This window comes from Pectinophora gossypiella, chromosome 16 (assembly GCF_024362695.1).
Source record: "Pectinophora gossypiella chromosome 16, ilPecGoss1.1, whole genome shotgun sequence".
Taxonomy (NCBI): domain Eukaryota; kingdom Metazoa; phylum Arthropoda; class Insecta; order Lepidoptera; family Gelechiidae; genus Pectinophora; species Pectinophora gossypiella.
This window is the reverse complement of record NC_065419.1, coordinates 5,813,938-5,838,155: the sequence shown is the minus strand read 5'-3', so window position 1 is coordinate 5,838,155 and position 24,218 is coordinate 5,813,938. Positions and strand designations below refer to the sequence as shown.

Here is a 24,218-nt window from a genome sequence, read left to right as displayed (position 1 = left end):
CGGTTACGTATGTTATGTTGTTGATGTAAATGACATGAGGAAGATCAAAGCAAATCCAATACACTTTATTACACAGAACACATGTATATTAAAGTTGAGGTCGTTACTACAAAAAAACACGTATTTATTAATTTACACGTAACACGATTTTTATTAATTCTTCATGAATTTAAGTAGGGTAAGTCCGGGATAGACGGCTTTAAGGGCGAGATGGCCAATCACAAAAATTAAGAAAGAGCCGTTGATTGAAACTGCGCTCACTTCGGGTTGTGTGTGAGTACTAATAAGGTATGAACAAAATATTGTCAAAAATTAACAAAAAGTAATAAGTTGTTCATTTTCATACACGATTGCGGTGTTGAATTTAATAAAATAGGAATGATACATAAAACATAACATTAACAGCCTATATACGTCCCACTGCTGGGCACAGGTCTTCTCTCAAACAACCGGAGGGGGTATGCAGCATACTCCACCACGCTGCTGCACTACGGGTTGGTGAAGGTGTTTTAATGGCTAAAAGCCGGGACTAACGGATTAGAATGATATTTTTAGTATTTATTTCAAAGTACGCTTAACCGCAGTAACAACCTCAAAAGGATTCCTGTAGTATCTTATTTCTTTTAAATTTTAGGTATGTCATCTCACCGGGAAGAAAAGGAGAGATGCCCAGCTGCTGTTAATAAATTTGTGATGGTTAAGAAGTGATGATGTCCAACTGTATACATAATTTTACAGATTATGAGAACAAGACGTTATCCTGTGTAAGTTTATTACGCCGTAACTGTGATTTACATCATAACTATACAGAGTGTTAGTGACATCGTAACGAAAACTTGAGGAATGATTCAGGCCATGATTCTGAGTTGATATCAATTAGAATTTTCCGTCGCAAAATTATGGAACTGTAAATAATTTAAAAATGTTCATGAATTTTTCTTATCTGAAATTCCACTCGATATCAACTCAGAATCATGGTCTGAATCATCCCCTCAGTATTCGTTACGGTGTCACTAACACCCATACGTACTTGCACGGCTGCCTGTATGTACTTGTATAGGGTATAAGTGACATCGTAACAAATACTGAGAGGGATGATTCAGCTGATTAATCTGAGTTAATATCAAGTGGATTTTTCCATCGCAAAAGTATAGAATTGAAAATAATTAAAAAATACTACAAAAAATCATGAATTTTGCGAAAGTTAATTGATTACTGTTTAAATACAAATAAAGTTTTTTGTAGTAACGTGTAAGGCTTTTTGACAGAGTTAAAAAAACTATGGTCCTACTATCCCGGATTTGTGTTATTATTGAGATATTAGAATATGCCTTTACAGTACTGTTGTACGTTTTGGGTATTACTTAGTACTTTTTCTTGGCTTGAAAAGGTTAATGTACTTCGCCAAACGGTTAAAATTACGCTATTTTTATACCGGTATTATAACCCATCGTCGTTACCGTTATAATTATTTTGAACGGTACTGATTTTAGAGACCCATAGGAAATTGGTACTGTAAATTCTTGCCTCTTGTTTTTTTATGCCTTTTTATACTTATAATGTTTCTTGAAAAATTCTGTTTTTAGGCGATTAAATTATTGGATCATCATAGAAGGGAAGCTACAAGGAAAGAGAGGAAATGGGGAAGACCAAGAAGAGCTTACATGAAACAGATTAAAGAGAAGGCGAACGTCGTGTCTTATAAGGAAGTGAAGGAATTGGTCTTTGATAGACAAGAATGGAGAATTCTACACCGACAAGAACGTGGTTCTTAAATTAGTGATGTGATGAAATTATTGGAGAATTGTTGTGTATAATTTTCATTTTGTTTGTTGCGCCATCATTTAAAAAAAAATAAGATGTATGAAACACTTTATATTTGGTCTGGATATTATTTATTACATAGAATAAAACACTACTATCAAACAACACTGTAAAAGTGTAAAAAAAACTTCGTAAAAGATAACTTCCTCAAATCGTAAAAGTAAACTTATTTGTGCAAGGCGGCTTCTGGGCGGAAGTAAGCGAGGGCCCTCCCTCATTTGACATTCAACTTCTTAAGTTGCGCGGAAAAAGTTCCGGAAAATCATGGACTTTGCGCGACTTTGTCAACTTTCGCCTTTCGAATGTTTTGAAAAGTTTTGCTTATCCCGTGTTATTTTAAGTGTCATTGTTAAGACCTAATCAGAATACTTAAAGAACAGTTATTCTAAAATGTGATGTTTTACACAACAATTATTGTGAATTTTGACCGATTGAACGATTGTCTAATTAAAATTTTCACGTTAAGTACTTTGATATTATTATTTTTTAATGAGTCTCGTCTACTTGTGAGAAGGAAGGCGGAGTATTCTGGCTATGTTTCTGGTGTAGTGTGTTATGTTGCTTATTGTTATACGAATGGTTGGTGTATCACTTCAACTGCACCTTCAGCACTCACCGCGACCGCTGCGGCCCACAAATCGCAAGTCATTGAATTTGGCGACTTGGTTCTTCATCACGGCAGAACTGTTCCGCAGCTCGGCGCAGCAGTTCTCGTCGTTACCAGCGCGGACGGTCACCAGCGTGCCGTCACCCACGTCTCCCAGCGCCACCACCTTGAACGCCACCGGGAGAGTCTTGTTCGACCGCCAGTGCGGGGGCAGGACTGTGCACACGAAGTGAGGACTGCCCGTCCGGACCAGTTCACCAGGATGCTCAGAGAGGAAGTCGCCGAGAGTGCGCTCGGCGAGGATGTCTGACGTCATCTTGGTGTAGGTCTCGTGCAGCAGCGTGGAGCTGGTGTCGGGCGACACGGCGCCGCCGCCGCCCGGCAGGTGCATCCTGGCCAGCCGCGCGCGCCCCGTGCTGCACATCGAGTCCGCTATCAACCACTGCTACATCTCACTCTCCACCACACTCCATCCACCGTAACCGCAGGACATCCTCACTCACTGAGCTCATTACACGTCCACGCAACCACGAGACTACACTTTACTCGCAGAGTGTCACGTTGCTAGGAAACACGCGTGGCCACTTGACGCGTGACGTCACGGCGGCCTTGCCACACTTTTTTCCCCGGTGAATGAAAAGTTCGGAGCGGGCGGGACGCGAGGGGCGATTTTTTCCGGCGTCGAGGGGTGGTCCCCCCGCGCGCGGCGAAAAAACTTTTCACTAGTTTCACTGACGGCGGCACTTTTTGCGCTACGTATTTACGCGATCGCACGCACGTTCCTCTCGCTTTCGTTTCGGGGACTTTTTCTTTTTACGGTTTTGTTCGTTCAGTTCGTATTCCGTTTTCGGGTGTGCTGTATATCTGTCGAGTGTGGGGTGTGCGCGTGTTGATGCGTGCGGTGTATGGCGCGGCCGCGGTGCGACTCGCGTGCGGCTGCGGTGTCGGCCGGCGGTGGCTATTAATACGCGGTGTACGTGCGCCCGTCGACTTCGGACAAAGTTTCGCGGGCGAGTCTGGTGAGCGCCGGCGGCGAGCGAGAGGCGGCGACGGCGCGGGCGCGCGGGCGGCGGAGCGCACTTTGCGGTCGGAGTGGGTTGGGTTTAAAGCCGCCGAAGGATAAAACATACAAATAAACACGTGTTCGCGCCGGCGCGAGCGAGAGGTGCGGGCAGCGCGCCGGAGCGAGCGGGACGCGCGCGGCATTCACAGCCCGCCGCCGCCGGCAATACAGCCCTCACGCTGCTTGCTGCTGTCACAACCCTAATTGTCAACTTTACACAATTTCCCTTCAAAGTGCAAAGTGTGAACAAACCAATACTGTGAAACCGAACACCCACCAAAACTAGAAAGAAATAATAGATTTTATCAGTAATAGATAAATCTATTATTATTTTGAATTACGCAACATACAGTGTCAACTGAAATTATTTTGAAAGTCATAAAACTTGCTATTACCTAAACAAAACAAAGAACCCACACGTATACAAAGAAGACAAACTTTCAACGCTATAAACTTTTTAAAGTCCTAATGAATGAAATATCTCAGCGCATCTAACGTGTATCTCGGGGCGAAGGGATCGGCTCAGTGTATTCAGTTAACGAAGCCAGTTAAGTGTGGGGCGCAGGATCTGAAATCTGCTTACCGTCAGTCTACGGCTTAGCCTTTTAGGGGATCCGACGCCCTAATGTGATAACCAAGACATGCCGTAGCACAAAAGCTAAGTAAACCTCAGAGTTCGTAACGCTTAGCGCTACGGCGCGTAGCACGTAGCAAATCACGTGTGATGATTTTTTAGTTTTTTTTAAAGTAGGTACTTACCTTTTTTATGTAGCTGTAGCTACAATAAAACGTATTTAAAAATATTTTGCTAAAATATCTCAGGGTTAGCGAAAATCGAAAATTGTGCATTAGATTTCCAAACACAATAGTCACATCAATAGGGATCTGATAGAGAAGAATGAAAGTAACATCAGTATCATATAAAACTATACAAATTTCTTACTAAAAATCAACCCGTTCATGTCTCAGAACTTACACACTAAATTCATGCACAAAACCATATAAACATCATCTTACATTAAAGTATTTCCAATTTAACACATAATTCTGAACAGATTGAATATAAATCGCTACAACAGCGACTAATGCGTATAGTTGGATTCTCACCCCTCGCTTTGTCCTCTGAAATCAGATTACTATTTTCAACTACCCACCCTATTATCCAGAGATAAAGGCCACATTGCCCTGGGGTCAGCTATCAGACAAATGAACGCTGGCGACCACTATGGGTCGTGGCAACACATGTTGGTTTCACAAGAAACTTCAGTGGACTATTTCTTCAACGTTTTAATATCATTGTTGCTAAATAAAACTTAATCTTTATTTCACCAGTCAGTAAAAAAATCACTTTATTTTTAAACTCGTGGAATGTGCAGTTTTTCTGCTGGCCTTGAGTGAAAAATATAGAACACGTTAAGCTGCTTGTCTTTCCGCTCCGGGTGAGAGCCTTCAGCGCTCCCCATTTGTCCGGCCAAGTAGTTAATGCCATCTGCGGCAAATCTACAATAAGTCACGTCAAAAAAAAAAAAAAAATTGTCTTTCCGCTCGTGTCGTAAAATGTGACAGAGAGATTGTGTCATTACTAATTTCTAACTTTTATCAACGACTTCTGTAGTCCAATGGTTGAGTATTGGACTCGGGATTCGGTGGTCCCGGGTTCGAATCCCATTGAAGACATGTCACAAAAATAACTCTGTCTAAGGCCTAGTTTGGTTAGAATGTTGCAGGTTGATCACCAGATTGTCCGAAAGTAGGATGTACCGCACTTTAAGCAAGTATGTAGTCGTTAAGTACATGAATCATATCAGGGGCCTATGACGGCTTAGTAGTAACCCTAACACCAGAGTTGATAACTGTTGGTTGTTGATCTCAAAACCCACACAAGAATCTTTTTTTGTTGTATACACAAGAGTGTCTTTTTTGTTTTTTTGTGATGTTATTTTCTTAGATAACTTCTCAAATTCAAATTCAAAAAATATCTTTATTTAGTAGGTAAAAGGTAGCGTATCTATCTATACATTTTGAATCGTCAATTTATACATAACGGAATCGTCAACTTCTTCTAGTTGTATCCAAATATATTACCCTGTATATGTTTCTACAGGCAGAGGGCTCGCGACAGGCGGTCTATCAGACGCCAGGGAATACGGCGACAAAGCCGCGTGTACCGCTATCAATTCCGTCGACCGATACAACAGATACACCGTTGCACGGATACCAATTCTCGGAATGTGTCCATGGGTATTAATTTAGTCTTTGCCGTTATATAGCTGAAAGTAAAACTATCGGTAAGAGACAGTTAAGTATTCGGAGAGATATTGCTAATCGGGGGTTGCGTACCCACCCACAAATCACTAGCAGAAAGAAATTAGAGTCTTAAATTAATAGGAAAACCGATCTCATGCAATACTTTTATTGTGTCTAAGTACTTCAAAAAATAATGAAGAGCTAACTAATTATAAAAAAAACTAAAAAACAAAAAAAAAAAGAAACTAAATAAACTAAACTAATCAGAATTTAAACAAAATTTTGTTTTTGGAAAATAACTATCATTTTATAAAGTAGTTGGGTTATGTAATAAGAACCATAGGCGGACGTTACGATTCACAGACAACTTACGACATCTAAATCATTCATAATTTTGTTCCATAAATACCCAATTGCATTATTAAGAGCCTGTATTACGAGTAAAATCTGTATTCAAACAGCCGCCAGAGAGCCCCCAAAGGAGGGCATAATAAAGCTATGCAGGTCGACTGGCAAATATTGGCCCAGGCTCCCTTACAACACGAAATCAAACCTTTTATTTAAGTCCGAGGGGTCCGGATAGTTCAACAACCCTTGCTGACCAAAGGATAAGCTCACGATTAGGAAATTTGCCGAGTTATATTATGCTTTGTGCACATTACTCGGATTCTTTGGCGTGTTTTGGAAGTGGGCCTCAGAAATCCTTTTGCTGAAATATGTTTAGGGATGAATGGCGTTATGTTGAACGTTGTAGATTCAGTGGGCAATCCAATTCAATTCAATTTCAAAATATCTTTATTGGCACAATTAATATACTTACATAGTACAATAGTGGGAAAATGATGACATGTGATTGTTGCTGTATTTATTTATTACGGTAACCGGTTTATTTAGGTAGGTACTTACCTAATGTTTTGTTACAAAGTTGTACATGTAACGCGGGAATATAAACTTCATCAAATTTAAATGAATGTTGTAAAGACAATAATGTGACTAAAAATATATTCTAATTTCTTCAATAAAAAATATACAACCCTATTATAGTCGCTTTGTTGTATCGTAGACAATATCTTCTGAACTGGAAGGTAAAATATGTTTTTAGTGTGCGAAATCCGAGCGGTATAAGCAGGCGGCATTTACCCGCCAGATTGCAGTAAACACGGCGAGTGGACGCTGGACACAGCTTGACTACGAGACAGAGAGTGCTATGGAGAAGACATCACACATAGAAATCTATATTTAATGGCTACCTTTAGCCGCCTGATTTACAGTAATCATTGCGAGTGGAAACTGGACGCAGCTTGAGTGCTGTAGAGCCGATATCTTTCTTAGATTATACAAAAAAGATATACAGGGTGTAAGTGTCACCGTAACGAATACTCAGGGAGATGATTGAGACCATGATTCTAGGTTGATATCAAGTGAGATTTTCCGTCGCAAAATTCATGTTTTTTTAGTTTTTTTAATTATTTTCAATTCTATACTTTTGCGATGGAAAATTCCACTTGATATTAACTCAGAATAATCAACTGAATCATCTCTCTTAGTATTCGTTACGATGTCACTTACACCCCGTACAAGTACAAACGGTAGCCATATAAGTATAAGTATGGGTGTTATCCTGTCAAAAAATTCATGAAATTTTTTGTGTTTTTTTATTGCGACGAAAAATTCTACTTGATATCAACTCATAATCATGGTCAGAATCATCCCCCTCAGTATTCGTTACGATGTCACTAACACCCTGTATTTGGGTGAATATCAAAATGTGTCAAGTTTGGTGGCGACTGTCATATAATGTTTTCGTGAAAAATTGGAGAAATTGGGAAAATTGGGAATTGAAAAATTCCTTTTTCATGTCGGAACCGAGGATCCTTTTGGATTTTTTTCGTGTCGGAACCCAATTTTTCACGAAAAAATAATATGAAATTTCGCCACCAAACTTGAAATTTTGAGATTCACCCATTTAGTTAATATATTTAGCTGTCAGATTGTTTTTCTTTTCTACCGAAATAAATAATCTACGATTTGATAGGTATCCGTTTTCTTTCGTCAACTGATGAATAATGAATCCATTAGTTTTCAGTCATCGAGAGTGTTTATAAAACGTTACAGATATGTTCAAACTAAGTATTAACTGCCAAACAGTATAATAATGTTTTATTAACATGTTTATGGAAAACAATAGAAAAAAAGTACTAATACACTAAAATATAAATTTAGATTAGTCTCCACAGCATTTTAGTGCGAAGGGCCCAGTCGGTGTCCGCCGCCCTCGTTAGAGCAGCTCAAATTAATGCAGGCCATTCTCCGGCGACCCGCCCCGTTGTTCTTAAATCTAATTACCATGCGCACCGCCTGCGTCCGCCTCCGCTCCCGCCGCCGCCTCTGCCACTATGCCTTTACCGAACAAATGTCAGACTAATAATAATAATAATGTATGTTACCGTTTTAAATACAATAAATTAGTTCTAACTTATTATAATTTGAATTTGAACTATCACATATTTTTTTGAGTGAACCTTATTCTCGTCAAACATAAAGTTAGGGTAAGTAACATTCCTATTACAACTACCATAGAGCGAATAAAATACAATCTATATTTTCAATATAAATTACTGATTTTATTATTTGAATTTTAATTATGTTCCCGACCCCGGAAACGATGGCGCGTTGATCTTGACGGTTATCGAAAAGACTGGATAGAGCTCGCACAGAACCGGGATACTTGGAAAGACATGGGGGAGGCCTTTGCCCAGCAGTGGGATCACACAGGCTAATAATAATAATAATTTAATTACGTTTCTTGCATATGACAATAATGACCCTCGCAGATCCCACCCGCTCTCGCTACCTCTATAGCGTCAGTCCATAGCATAAACAGGGTCTGATTTATAGGAGCGCCTCGATGTACTCGGACAATAATATACGAGTGCCGTTGAGGTGTTGTCCGACTCGAGTGTTTGATCGTCCTTTCTGCGCCACTCGAAGACATGCCCCTTCGAATTCTAATAAGATGTTTGTTACTATAATTCAATTTAAACAAGTAGTTTGTAACAGAGATCATAAAGAGTTTTGGTAATGTTCTATTGATTTGCTAAGTTTGGTTTAACTATATCCTCCTAAGGCCCGGATTTCCAGACACAATAGTTAAACAATGAGATTAGTACTACTAGTAGGGCCGTGGGCCTTAGGAGGATAGGAAAACTTTCACTTGTCATAAGTTTAAATAAAACAGCAGTAAAAAAGTTAAATCGATTGTTTAATATTTTTAGCCCTCTCTGTGCAGCAGTAGGGTCTTTATATGCAATTTAATTGTTCCATACATTGGAATGTTTCCTGAAAGATAACTTCTGCCGTTTCTCTTTGTTGCTATACATATAAACCATTCACAATTAAAATATTTAGCAACTGTGCAGGGTTAAAGTGAAACATATCGCCGTTTGAAAGTCCGCCGCGAACTTTTTAAACTCCAACAAACATGTGAGGGCTAAAACACAAGTTGGTCGCGAGTTTAGAATTGTTGACGAAAAAAGGAACTTTAATTTGTACGTTTTAAAACAAAAGTCTGAGGGATAATGGCTGGAGCGTGTAGCGAAGTGTAGCTACCCTAAATACACCCTTCACTCATTCATGGGTCTTGCTTTGTTCATCATGTACCTACTGCGGGTTTTATTGTGAGTACTGGAAATGTTTGTGTTGGTAAAATTATTATATTTTCCAATTGGTTTCTGGTACTTTAGCTAGTATAATTTTCTATTTAGTCTTATAAATATCTCCCAGTAAATGGATTTTAAATATTATCACTTATAAGGATATTTGTTATGTTAGAATTCATTTTCAGAAATAGATGTGGTGACATTATCCATGACCCTTATTGGGATGTGCAAGGTTGTATGGGTCCATACTAAGATGAATATCGAGTAAATTATGTAATAATGTATTTAAACATTCAGGAAACAGAGGAACATAATACTATTATTCAACAATAACAAACAAACAGCTCCGTAATTACAAAAGACAAACAAAAAATGGTTCTAAACAACACCTGTCCAAATCGTCGGGAATTAGCAAAAGGTGCACGCATAAAACAAGAGTAGGGTCCGATGGAACCCTTTCACATAAATTGCAAGTGAGATTCCATTCACAGACGCAGGGGCTGACCAGCAAGAAAGGGCTCATTTTCATTAGGCAACTACGATATGTAGATTTATATAGCGGGGCCCAGCGGCTGTCAAAGTTTTTCTTCGTTTTGGTTCCGATGGAAATAATTAGATTAAATAAGAATATAATATGCCTGTTTTTGTCTACTCTACCACGTGACACACATTCTCATCCATAATCAGCCTAGTATACGTCCCAATGCTAGGCACAGACCTCGTTTTTCTTGCTAAGTATAATATATGTAACCGCGACGCGAAGTATGTTTAAGTCCCACGTAATAGGGGGCGAGCATATTGATCGTGCGCCTGTTAAACGTATAATACAATGGTGCTAATTCCTGTAAACACCATCTAATTTTATTTTAAGTCTTTTACTAAAAGTTCAAAATTTCCTTGCAAAGTAAATATAAAAATATTAAATTTGCAAGTGGGTATTACTTATAAAGTTTTTATTTCTTAATCCAATAATATATTATATATAAAATTACATTATTATTATACTTAAGATAATACAATCTGTCACATAATCAGAAACATACGTAACTTCAAAGTTAAAGTAAATTTTAAGTTATATCTGTCAGTTTCTTATCCGCCGAAAAGGAAAGGGACGGGTAATCGACAAGCATAAAATTTATGGAACACACGTAAATTTTAAGCACAAATCTAAAACAACCGTCTAAACATTTTACATTGGCCAATAACCCGACAGAATTATGTTGACAGCACACGTCAAACGGTTTGCATACCAGCGAGATACCTTTTTGATTCGCCCGGGTTATTCATTCATTTACTCATTATTACTAAGATTAAGAGCTGTCAATCATGCGTCCCTTTCCTTTTCGGCGGATAAGAAAATGACAGGTATAACTTAAAGTAAAATTAAGAGAGAAATATATAATTTATTTAAAATGTGTGTATGGTGTTGAGTGACTAAGATTGAGAAAGGAATGTTAAGTTGGTTTGGACACGTAAAGCGGATGAAGGATAATAGGGTTACGAAAGCAGTATATAAAGCGAATATTGATGGTAGGGCTGGTAAAGGAAGACCTAGAAGGACGTACAATGACCAAATTGGAGATGTCCTTAGAAAAGATTCAGTATGATCTACTCTGAACCGGCGTGCGTGTATGAAACCCGTTGATTGATGAATGTGGAGGAAGCAAGAGAAGTGTGTCAGGGTCGAAGCAAATGGAATTCCATAGTCTCTGTTTACCCCAGTGCGAAATAGGTGTGAGTTTGAGTAATTTATAGTAGTCAGAAATACGTTGCACGCCACAGTTTGAGATCATCTGTGGTTGTTAACGAGTGGACTGAACACCGCGCAGCGGGGACACCCTTGTCGGGAACAAAGCCACTTTTTGTCTGCACCTACATACCTGCGACACATTCTCAGACCACTTGCTCGATACACCGTCGTTTTTTTATGTGAAATGAAAAGAAAGAAATAAGAATCCTATTTGTTTCCTAAAATACCTAAGCCTAAAATCTAGTTAGACGCTTATCACTACGAAATATTAGTAAAGGATATTACTTATAATATACTTATTCTCTCATGTGGATTATACCAATAACCGATCCCGTCAACCCAGCTCATTATTATTATAACGGGTCTCTTTAGTACAGTGGTTGAGCGTTAAGCTCACGATCCGGAGGTCTCAGATTCGAATTCCGGTGGAGACATAATCACAAAAATCACTTTATTGATCAATAATTCTTTATTGCACGCATAATACATAGGACGCTATATTCATTTCCAGCCAAGTAGTTAAGGTTATTTGTGGCAAATTTACATAAAGTGACGTCATAAAATGTATAATTCAAGTTTAAAATGATGTCTTGTAACTACCAAGCAGATCTAAGATCCAGTCCCCTCGCGTCTTCAACAAAGTATGGTATAAACACCAACAATCCATCAGAGAGCGAGTTTCAAACAAGACCCTATTGAAAACTAATTAGTCGTTGCTTTGCAAGTATAATTAGAAATTCCAATTAGATATTTGGCGCTGTTTGGCAAGCAACGAATTCTCTGAGGTCAAACAATTATTGTTATCGGTGGCCACCCAAGCACGAGCGCCTTTGATTCTCGACTCGGGTTATTTTCCAAGGGCGCTGTTGTAATGGGGTGGTTATCAACAATTTAAGAACCACGCTCTTGTCGGTGCAGCATTTTCCATGCTACTTTTTTAGGGAAAAATAGGGTAGTGGTTTCCCTCTTGCCTTCCGCCCTGCAGTACTCTGTCTCACGCAAGTGGGATGGGTGGCGTAAATGGGGTGGTTATCTGACTAGAAAAACATATTAAATTATACACTTAAATCTGTTTTTATAACATAACATGTGGAGATGTCCTTAGAAAAGGTTTAGTACGATCTACACTGAACCAGCGTCCGTATATGAAACGATTGCTGAATGTGGAGGAAGCAAGAGAAATGTGTCAGGGTTGAATCTAATGGACTTACATAGTCTCTGCTTACCCAAGTGGGAAATAAGCGTGAGTTTATATATGTATAACATAAAATAGCATCACACCTGTATCTTTAAAGGGGTAAGCGTAGGTGTATAGTATTTATGCACAAGCTCATGTAACGATTACTCACTTACATCAGTAAATAGTAACCGGGACCAACGGCTTAACGTGCCTTTCGAAGCACGGATCATCTTACTTTCGGACAATCAGGAGAACAGCTTGTAATGTCCTAACCAAAATAGGAATCACAAAGTGATTTTATTGTGATATATCCCCACCGGGATTAGAACCCGGGACCTCCGGATTGTGAGCCCAACGCTTAACCACTGGACCACAGGGGCCGTTACAATACCATCGCCCTATAGTGAATACTGCGTAAGAGGCTTTTTGAAAAATCACATTCAGATGTGATTTTTGTTAACGAACCCTCGCATTTACAAGCTAGTTTTAATCCAGGCAAAAATTGGTACAACGACGAATTTATTAAAAACATCATAGAAGGAAAGAGAGGAAGGGGAAGACCAAGAAGAGCTTACATGGAACAGATTAAAGAAAAGGTTAACGTCGTGTCTTATAGAGAAGTCAAGGAATTGGCCTTCGATAGACTGGAATGGAAAATGCGTCCGACAAGAGCGTGGCTCTTAAATTGATGATGATGATGAAAAATTGGTGTTCTTGATTATTGCCCGGGATGAAATTACTTGAGAGAAATTGAGGTTATATTGAAGAAAAACACATTAGAATGTTATTTTTCAGAAAGGTTTATGTGGTTTTCACCATAAGGCGAGGATATCAAATTGTAGCGCTGCTTTACTTCCCCTCCCCCGCCCCGCAGACCGCCCTGAAGACGGGTCGGGTCTCTTTTTGATGTACGTTTAACCACTTCCTACATCCTGAGTAGGTGAATTAATACTTGTACACATTTTGTTACCACATTTCTTACCAGATTAAGTATTTCAGTTCGGGCACAGATCACAAAAAATGCTAAGTTCAAATAAATGGTCTCTTCTTCTATCGTGTGGGTTGTGAGGTGGATTACCAACCTCATTAGCCCTGGTGTCAGGGTTACAATAAATGGTAAATACTATGGTATGGTAATGGTATGGTGGTTGTGGTAAATACTTAGTTCGGCCTATCGATCGAGCCTGTCACTATAAAGTTCATTATGTTTATTGTCAGCAATCAATAAACAAAACAAACAAACAAAAAGTATATGATTTTCGTTTTTATAGCCTAAGGGCTATGTGCTTAGGGAAACTCACAAATAGAAAATTAAATTCCAAAAAAATCTGACTCAGACGGGACTTGAATTCGTAGCTCTTGTCAAGCCGGGACGAGCGTGCTAACCATTACACCACCGGGCCCTCCTCCTGTCCATGCGAAATTCATTTGACCTAGGTATCGTCATAAAGCCGACGCCGTGACAAGAGCTGCGGGTTCAAGTGCTGTAATATCTCCTCTTTGACGTAATAGTTCATATTTTACTCTACATTCTAAGATTCTTTTTAACAAGAAAAAATTATCATAATAACATTTAAAACTATTGAAATTCATTGAAGTTTGAAGAAATTTCGACACAAATATAGGCATATTTTTATCTAGTTATTTTATAGTTAATAACCATCAATCCGCACTGGGCCCGCGTGATGGTTTAAGGCCCAATCTCCCTATCCATCCATAGGGAAGGCCCATGCCCCAGCAGTGGGGACGTTAATGGGCTGATGATGATGATGATGATAGGCATATTTGTGTCGAAATTTCTTTCTCTCGTATTTCTACCGTATAAATTAGTCACCAACTAACTACATTTCTAGTAGGAACGCACATCTCTCGGAGTGCGATAGTGTGTGTATTCATTTAACCACATTTTACAGCCGAAGACACGCGTAACATCTCGCCGGATTGTGTTTACATTTGTTTATTAGTATAGAAAACGTAAATTTTATTAATCCGAGAGCTCTTCACAAGGTTGAAAAGAGGATGTCGACATAAATTAAAAATTATGATGTTTTAAGAAACTATAAACTTTGATTTTTTATATGTCTAAAATTGTAAAACCTTTCTTGTATACGTTTTTATATATTTTAAGTTTCGGTAATTCGTTTTGTCTTCCTCCTGGTGTATAGAACCGATTTTATTCACAACATCTTCCAAACAAGAAGCTAAACAAAACGTATGTTGCTATATCATAGTCTTCGAGCCAATTGAGCAACCATTATCGTTAAAAAATTTCGATATGACGTAAATAGCTCTCAGTTCGAATCTAAACTTTACTTTAAAGCTGAGACTTTGAGTTGGAAGTTGGTTGGCAAATTTAATTGCTTATGAAAATAGTTGTAGCCGTTAAGTTTGAGAATTTGCATAAGGCGCTGTCAGTATCTCAGAAGGGTTACATCTCGAGGGCTTTCCCTGATCCGGGAGGCTTATCCTGATAATTATTTCAATTGTTTGCGCCTGTCGACGGTGCATTTAGATGGCGTATTATAGTTTGTAGAACGTTGTCTTCATTAAGAAGCCCGTCTCCCAGTGATATATGTGAAGGGCAGTGGAATAACTCTCCTTCTGAATTATCCCCCCAATTGAGATGGATCTCCAGAGGCGAGTTTATGGTGATTTATTTATGATTCCGATATCTATTGTGCGAGCGTAGATATTTTGAGGTTGCGCGTAGTTCATTCGTTATATCCGCCCCGTTCTGATTGGCTGGAAACCCATCAATAAAATGTTCAGCCATACCTACCGCCGTTCTTTCACAGAATGTTTACATAAACACAAAATTTGATGGCGCGAGTGTGTAATGAAATATTTCTCAGTGAATTTATAAGCGTAATGTAATATAATGAAGAAAATTCCGTTAGAATTTAATCTGTAGGGAGGGCTCATATCACATATTTGACTAATGAATCGTTCGCTGCTTCATTAGAGCGCGTCGATTCTTCAAACCTTACGAGGCTTCTTCATAATGTCTCATTATTGTATATTGTTTTAAGATACTTACAAATTTTGTTACATTTACGAATAAACAAAATGTTCTTTGTTTCTTTTAGTATCTAGAAGTCACGTGTTGGACCTTAATGGATAACCTGCCGAATTGAGCAACTTCAACCTCCAAAGTAAGTAAAAGAGATTAAAGGTTAGAATTATTCAATAAACACTGCCACTATATAAGCAGACTGAAAAAACTAAATCACTATATAAAAGTGAAGCTCTTTGCATGAATCAGTATTTTTGTAACCTATTAGTAAAAATTAGACAGGGGTGTATTTTTTTTAAGGTTAGAATCTTGAACAGAACATTTGATCTCACATCGAGGTTACTTATTATTTTTCTAATATAAAACCTACTTATCTAGTACACAAAGTCCCAGACAATAATGTGCTTATCACGAAGCGATATCTCAATAAATCCTGTAGGTATGCACCCTCTAGCTTCGAGCAAGGGACCTTCAGGAACAGCTTAATTAACTTAATATATACACACTCCATTTCATTACAGCATACGTCAAATGTTATGAGCGTCTGCATACAATAAGTCGTCCGTTAGATATCTATGTTTATAGGTAGCCGAGAAGGGTTGCCAATGTTTTGTCTAATACGAGTATTATAATATATATTAAAACGAATGCAGAGGTAGCTTTGAAAAAGATTTTATGTTTTAAAACAGTTCTTCTAGTCTGTTGATTGGGCTGGATTAAAAGCAAGACAAACAATTCAAAGAAACTATGGATGGTATTTTAGTGTACTTATTTCAATTTCTTTTACCAAAAGTTACCTGAAAGAAATCGCTTGTACTTCTGCTGTCATTCTGTAATTGTCTTTATGTTGTGTTTATGTCGATAAAGTGTTTTGAATTGAATTGAATGGTAAGCTATGTTATGATTATGTAGGTTATCTTGAATTTTTAATAAAAATATAGAAGATTTTTCAAACATTTTGTTTTCAATGAGCAGCAAATTGCCTATTGCCAAAGTAAAATAAATACTTCCTAGTAGCTCATGCTGTCATCGTTCCTTTCAAATTAAACAAATAAAAATCTCCATCTTATAATAAAATTTCTACAAAAAAAATGTCACATGACACTTTACAAGAGTCCTCGAGACCAAGGGCAAAAAATATGAGTCACAGACGTGCTGGCACCGGTTTGAGTAAAACAAACAGTGAGAGATTACCATTACTGGGTGGATCTTCGAACATCGATGGTCAATATTTTCACGCAAATTAGTTTAGGTATATGCATATTTTTTTCGAGCACTTGGACTATTTCGGATATAAATTATATAGTTCCACTCAATGCTATTTTTAAAAACTGTAAAAACTGAACACTGCCTCTCAAGATACAGGTCTCCTAGTTTGAGAGACAGGGTTACCTTCTGCTTTTAAATAGCCACCAACAAAATTATATTTTATTGTTAATGTAATGTTTAAAAATATGTAAATTGTTCTGTTGTGTGAAATAAATTTATTATTATTTTTTATTTTTTTTTAATATCATTACCGTTATATATCCTCAGTCTTCTGTCTTTTTGTAAATATACAGTTAAAACTTAAGTAAGTTGGTTGATGTTTGTTTGTCCCTTTTGCGGTGGAGACGGGGGGACCATGGTGCCAGGAAGCTAAAAAGTTCGTTAAAAAACTAGGGCGACGTCTGCGTAATCGTGGTCGCGACCCCCGCTCCGGATCATACTTGGTTCAGCACATCTCGCTGGCCATCCAACGGGGCAACGCGGCCAGCGTGATGGGTACATTTGAGCCGGATACGCTCCGAGGCGAGCTATTTGACTAACTTTAAGTTTAATTAATATCAAGTTTTTTTAAGTAATGACATGTGTTTTTTGTAATTGACAAGTAAGTTGGCGATTTATATAAATTCTAACTGGATATTTCAAAAAAGATTCTAAGAATATTTTTGTGTAGACGGTAATATTGACATCCGGCATAGAATAAGGAATAATACTTACGTACTTCCGGTGTTCATACAACCACCGTACTCTCGGTGCTCGACCAAATGGAAGAAGATTTTTTATACGCCATCAGTGTCATATTTCTTGAATGTACAAAAAGTTTAAAAGTCTTCGGCACTCCCCATAACGGCCTCCGTGGTCCATTGGTTTGAGCGTTGAGTTCACAATCCGGAGGTCCCGGGTTTAAATCCCGGTTGGGACATGTCACAAAAATAATTCTGTGATCCCTAGTTTGGTTAGGACATTACAGGCTGATCACTTGATTGTCCGAAAGTAAGATAATCCGTGAAGGAAAGCACGTTAAGCCATTGGTTCCGGTTGCTACTTACTGATGTAAGTTAGTAGTCGTTGCATGAGCAGCTCAATAGTAACCCTGACACCAGGGTTGATGGGGTTGGTAATCAACGTAACAACTGACACGACAGAAGAAGAAGGCACTCTCCGTTTCAGCGGTCATATAGAGATTGCCGTCATAGACAAATCTACAAAAAGCCACATCAGTATAAAAAGTCTGAAGAAAAACGAAGCGCTAACGCCTTTCCGGTGTCCACAGCTATAAACTTAAATATTAAAATATGAAACCAATGGTGTCAAATTGTGAACAAAAACTGGTAGTAGCAGACGGCATGGCACCCGGTTTTGTAAAACAAACAGCCAGGGGCCACCGCCGATAGTTCAACATAAATCAATATGAGGACACGCGTGTCCTGTGACCTTAGGAAGGCAGGATGTAGTTTTTGTGACATAATTTTTTCGACGAGTTATATTTCTGGTGGAGTCCGATAGCATAAAAGTTTTCGTATTAACAATTTTAAACAGCCTATATACGTCCCACTGCTGGGCACAGGCCTCCCCTTGATCAACCGGAGTGGGTAAGGAGCATACTCTACCACGCTGCTCCACTTCGGGTTGGTGGAGGTGTTTTAACGGCTAATCGCCAAAGCACGGACTCATCTTACCTTTTGAGACAATCAGGTGATTCAAGCCTGAAACGTACTTACCAAAGAAAGGACAGGCACACAAAGTGATTTCGACAATGTCAGGAATCGAACCCGGACCTCCAGATCATGGGCCTAACGCTCATAAACATACTTAAACTCATGCCCGTAATCACTATTGGTTGGCCAGAGCCTGTGAAGACAACTTGTTATCTGAAGATAATTTGCAGCTGCTTTTGATACAAAGTCCTAAGATGTAATAATGATGAATCGTATGGTGACTATAACACCATCGCCCACGTAATGTAATAGATAAATAATAACATTGAAGACGTAGATAGATAAAAAGTGTTGTGACGGAATCACGGAAAGAACTAGCGCTTACGCCAATAAGAAGGAAAGGAAAATACAAAACCACAAAAACATAACTGAAACCCCACCTGAGTAGAAGAATTTCAAGCTCAATAAAACACAACTGCTTAAACTTTCATAAGCGCGTAGAGCGACCGCAAACGAACGCGAATTTCAAACAATGCATCCCGAAACACCGGTCATTAAACCAAACGATTACAGCAAAACCTAACGCTCTTCAGTCGTCCGGGTAAAATTACTCGGTCCGGGTATGGTCTGGGTAAACAGAATCATCATTGTAACACGTGTAATTTCGCGTTCACCGGTCATTACTTTGAGCGACCCACTGATGCGTTTTGTGTAAATATCATCCGTTATTTCTTTGCAAATATGCCGTAATCAGGTAGGGTTCCCCGCTACGAAAGTCTACTAGTTTTTGAATCTGTTTTATTTTTTATTTTGGTTTCATGTTTGTTGTAGAAATAACACTAACACAATAATTGTAATTGTGTTGTGTAATGCTGTGCCCGCAATGGGACGTATAAAGGCTATTTATGTTTATGTGGAAATAAGTAAAAATGTGTTGTTATTTAAAAAACATGACGCATTTATTTTATCATAACGAACGTAAGTATATTAAATAGTAACTTCTTCTCAGCCATCTTCTTCTATCGAGTGGATTGTGAGATGGAGTACCAAACTCATCAACCCAGGTATCAAGGTTACCATTGAGCCACCAAAGGCCCCTGACATGGTTCATGTAACGACTACTTAGTAACATCAGTATGTGGTAACCGGGGTCAACGGTTTAACGTGACTTCCGAGGCACGGATCATCTTACTTTCGGACAATCTGGTGATCAGCCAGTAATGTCCTAACCAAACTAGGGATCACTAAGTAATTTTTGTGATATGTCCCCATAATACGTTGCGAAATGACATAAATTCGGAGAATGTAAACATGATCTTCAATAAATTTATCCATGGTAATAATTTCTATTAACTAGTGATTTCTATTAACGTTTTGGCTTAGTAAATTTTTGATTGGTTTACAATTCAAACTGCCAGTTGATTGCTGATGACTTAATATTGTGGCTTAACTTACTCGTATCCTACAATTATCTATCAGTTATTTATGTTTTAGTACTGATAGAAAAATTGATAAAAAGGAAACAAAAATGATGTGAATTGGTGGACATTTCAATTTAACGACAAATGAATTACACAAAACGAAGATTTAACTACAAACAAATATTAAATATTATGAATTCTTACATTGCTAAATCCACTGCGGATAGTCACACCTAAGTTGAAACTGAAACATACAAAACATACTTTATTCCAGACCTATCCTCCCGCGTACAGTCAACCATCGTTCCAAAATACGCAAACGGGTCCCCAGTGAATAATTGAGCGGCCAGTGAGAGATGGAGCTGCAAAAATATGAAATGATTCTGTCCGGCAACTGGCCGTTACTGGGCGTGATTCAGGTGAGACAAATGACCGCTTGCGCCGGAGTTATGGGATTTACACACTGCATTTGTTTGTTGAGTGTTTGGAAAATCGCCACTGAAGTGTTGAGGGAGAACGGCGTGGAAGATTTGAAGTTTTTTTTTCTTTTGGATGGCTGATTTCTTTTGGATGGCAGATCACATCGTGGGGAAAGAAGCTCATAAATATGCGTAGGATGTTATTGCAAATAGTCAAAGAGCGTGGAATATACATAAATGACATGACTTTACCTGAAAATGTTGTCTCATTTGGAAATGTATTGTTGTTGTTTCTCGTCTCGGACCCCAGGTTATTTTGGAACTCTTATAGTCAGTGTTTAGTCTTCTGTTTGTTCTTATAATGTGTACTGACTTGACCAGCTAGAAGAATTTTTCGACTAATCGTAGAATACTTAACTAATGTCAATTTACTTTTTTAGTTTCCAATTTGCATCAATTGAAAACAAACAAATTATTTATAAAACAGACCTAGTTACGTACCTATTTAATTACGTTACGGGAGGTCAAAAAGGCTCATAAATAATCACGAAATAACATCACGACGCGCTTAATTTTTGAGCCGACTATTTCCGCACACGTCGAGTGTCCGAGTCGGGAAGTAAACCCAACACCTCGCCGCAGCCCACCAACGATTCCTGTGTTTTTGTGCCCGCACTAAATTTATAGTTCCGGGGGTCCGGACACAGACATAACTATACATCTACGACACGTGGACAAACAATCTTCTTGATTTATATTAATTACAGACGCGTGGCGTGGCGAAGGATAATTAATATTATATATTTTCAAGATTAACAGGAAAACTTTGCGCACCTTATGCGAAATAATCATTATAAGATCCCTATTTCCTTTTCAAACTGTTAATAGTTCGTTGCGAGAAAACATTTATTAAAAAAACCTTTAAAACAACTGCATTTAGTTTTTATTTAAGTTTTCAAACTGTAAATTCACAATAAAAAGCTCCCATGCGCCCTCAGTCGACGGTGGAAGCAAGCGGAAGCTCGCTACGTGTACTGAAAGCTTCGTAGTTCCAAGCCTTTTGCACAGATGGCGCTATATAGTCTTTTGTTTGCTTTTTTGTTGATTTCCATTGTTTTTCTATTACTGCATGTACGAGTGAAGCTGTGTGTCACACATATATACACTATGCTGTACCAAAATATATTATCAATAGACGAAAAAACTAAAATAAACTCTACTGTATGCACATACAGTCTATTTGCAATAATATTTTTTCTGCCTTTATAGTCATAGTAATAACTAAAACATTGTTTAACATAGGCACAATTAATATGTACGTCAATGTTTTCCATATAACCTTATCGTAAGCTCAGCATATTCATCTGATTTTTCTTTAGGTAACTTGCGAAATGACGTAAATTCTAAAATGTTACATTGACCTTTAACAAGTTTATCCATGATAATTACGTTGAATAAATGATTCTGATTTCTGGTATATAACCTACTACTGCTAAGGTTACTGATAACCTATTTTTATAAAAAAGCTGGTAAAGTGCGAGTCTAACTCGTGCATGAGGGTTCCGAGGCTTTGACTTTGCCTTGAAAAACTATTCCCTGCATACATAGACATGGGTCGTGATTAGTTTACCAACTGCAAATAAGCATACTTTTTTGTGATGGAAGTGTTCGGCTCTTGGTGTGTGTGGACTGTAGGTGTAGTAAATGGTGAGAGGTCGAGGGTTCTAGTTCCAATTGCAAACCACCAGATTGTCTATTTAATTAAGTTTTTGTAATCCGTAAAATACACTTATACACTTTCGCGGGAGGCGTCGGCCATTCAATTCCGTACAATAGTGCCATGCCAAAAAATATTATTATTTTATAATTGTGTTGCTAGCAACAGGAAGAACAAATTTACGATTTGCGTTTTTTTTTGCTAAGTGAAAAGTCCTTTTTGCCAAATTCTATTTGCAAAAGTCTATGGCAAGTAATACCCCACGAGATGTATGTAACATTAGATTGCGTTCATTTAGAAACTAGATTTTCTTACTGCTTCAAAAAATCCCAGATATAACGTATTAAATGGTAATTTCAACTTGATACACGATAGAAAGGTTCTTGTTAGAAAGACGGACAGATTTATTTCAAGACTTTTATCAACAAACTGATCTAACAATTATAGCGGCTAGACTTTCGGTATACTTGCGTATACTATGCATCATACTAAGGTACACGGTGTGAGTGAACAATGAACATGCCACGTGACACGGTTCACTAACCACCCTTGCATTTAGTTCATACATTTATAACCACCCATACATGTAGGTACTATAGAATACATAACATTATATGACCAGTTTATACACAAACGGGTATACCTAAGCGAAATCATTAGTTGTGGAGTTTTATATTTTATTCGCTGGACGCGCTAAAAAGCGGGCGGGCATAATTACCTCCCGGCGCGGTGGTATCGCATGCCGGCACTGCGACGGGAGTGGAGTTGTGTGAGAGTGTTTCTTTTTAATGGCAATAATTTTATTTATAAGATAATACAACTTAATCCTATGATAACAAAGAAAGTAGTCGTGTGCATTGTTCAGAATACAGAATACAGAACTTTATTAATAACATGTCGTTACAAATCAAATACAAGAACATAAACAGTGTCAATAGGCAAAAACACCAATATACCAAGGGTAATATTATTACATATTACTCACACCATTAACTTATCAATAATTACATATAATATTTATTATCGATAACAATTAAAATTAATATTTTCATTTTTTGTTCGCGTATATTTACCGCTAAAATAGTCAGAGTTCATCTAACTACGTAATGCAGTAGCAGTCGCCGTTGTCAAACTCGGCAAAGATAACATTATTATTATTATCTCCCTGCAATGTTTTTATACACAACACAGCATAGGATCACAGGTGTATCCTCGAAGGAGTAAGCAGAGGTGTATAAGTGAGGTCTGTAGGTTTCTCTGTGATCTTAATCTGTAAATGTGGTGCTTTCTTTTTTATTTATTTTACTTTATATTGCTTAGGTCATTGATCACATAATCAGATCTCCAAGTTTCGATTCTGGTTAGGCCAACATATGAAATGTACTTTTCGAAATCGTCTCATAGGTATTAGTTTTGTACTCCCCTCGATCAATAAGGGAAGGCTTGTGAGCAGAAGACGGATTCGAACCCTAGATTTAGCTTTATGTTGATTTGACTGCATAGACATGACAACAATAAAATATTGTAAAGTAATCTGCTGCAATATCTTTATTCAGTTGGTAATATAGTTACAGTACGATACATCAATTATTAAAACGAAAAAAACACATTAATCATTATTAAATAATATCGACTCTACATTCGTCCCTGTTCTCTGTTCGACTCTATCATGTGCGTTTGTCGGTGAATTACAATGTAGTCGCTGTTGCCAGTAAATACTCGATAATACATATTCATACTCATTTTATATTATGTTTTCACTACAAAATATGTTATATTGGTTACTTCTCTACTGGTCTATTCAAAAGTTGAAATGAAACCATAGAACGCGATCATCTGCTTTCCATCATTACACTAGCTGAATATGTCCTCCAAACTTATTTATATACTCGGTAGGTTGCTGTTAGTAATCTTTCATAGCAAATATCAGATATGAAAATAGATAAAAAAATGGTATATACGTAATACATTGAATATTCTGGTTAAAACCCACCCCGATAAAGGTTACGAGCGTGATTTGTGTTTGTCTGTATCATAGGGTGGTATTAATAATCTAATCTCAACTTCGAGACTGCCCTAAAGATCATTTAAATGTGACAGTTCTCATATAAAAACAGAGACTTGAGCATGATTTTGAGGGTAGTCTCAGCTGAGATTCGTTTACTAATACCACCCATAGTATCACTTCGCGGTAGACTGCGGCGATCGCATTACAAAAAGTTTGACGCTTCGCATATCGATTCGCCTCGCCTCCGTCCTATCGTGTTTTGTTTATTTAAAAATCCGACCATGACGTAGGTTTCGGGTTTGCGGTGTCCGTATGTTAGTTGTAGGCTTGAACAAATGAAAACGTATCGATAGTTTTTCGTTTTGGTCCGCGTAGCAACAAATAGA

At 38.0% G+C, this 24,218-nt stretch overlaps 1 protein-coding gene across 2 annotated transcripts in view; it reads right to left on the bottom strand.

The window, feature by feature from the left end:
* LOC126373570 (runt-related transcription factor 3) overlaps positions 1–3,431 on the bottom strand; it is a 28,030-nt gene extending 24,599 nt beyond the window's left edge. For both annotated transcript variants that reach the window (XM_050019741.1, XM_050019742.1), the window contains exon 1: positions 2,441–3,431. In XM_050019741.1, the coding sequence (XP_049875698.1) occupies positions 2,441–2,855 (415 nt within the window). In that variant the 5' untranslated portion in view covers positions 2,856–3,431. The remainder of the gene's footprint in view (positions 1–2,440) is intronic.
* Positions 3,432–24,218: the final 20,787 nt, after the last annotated feature.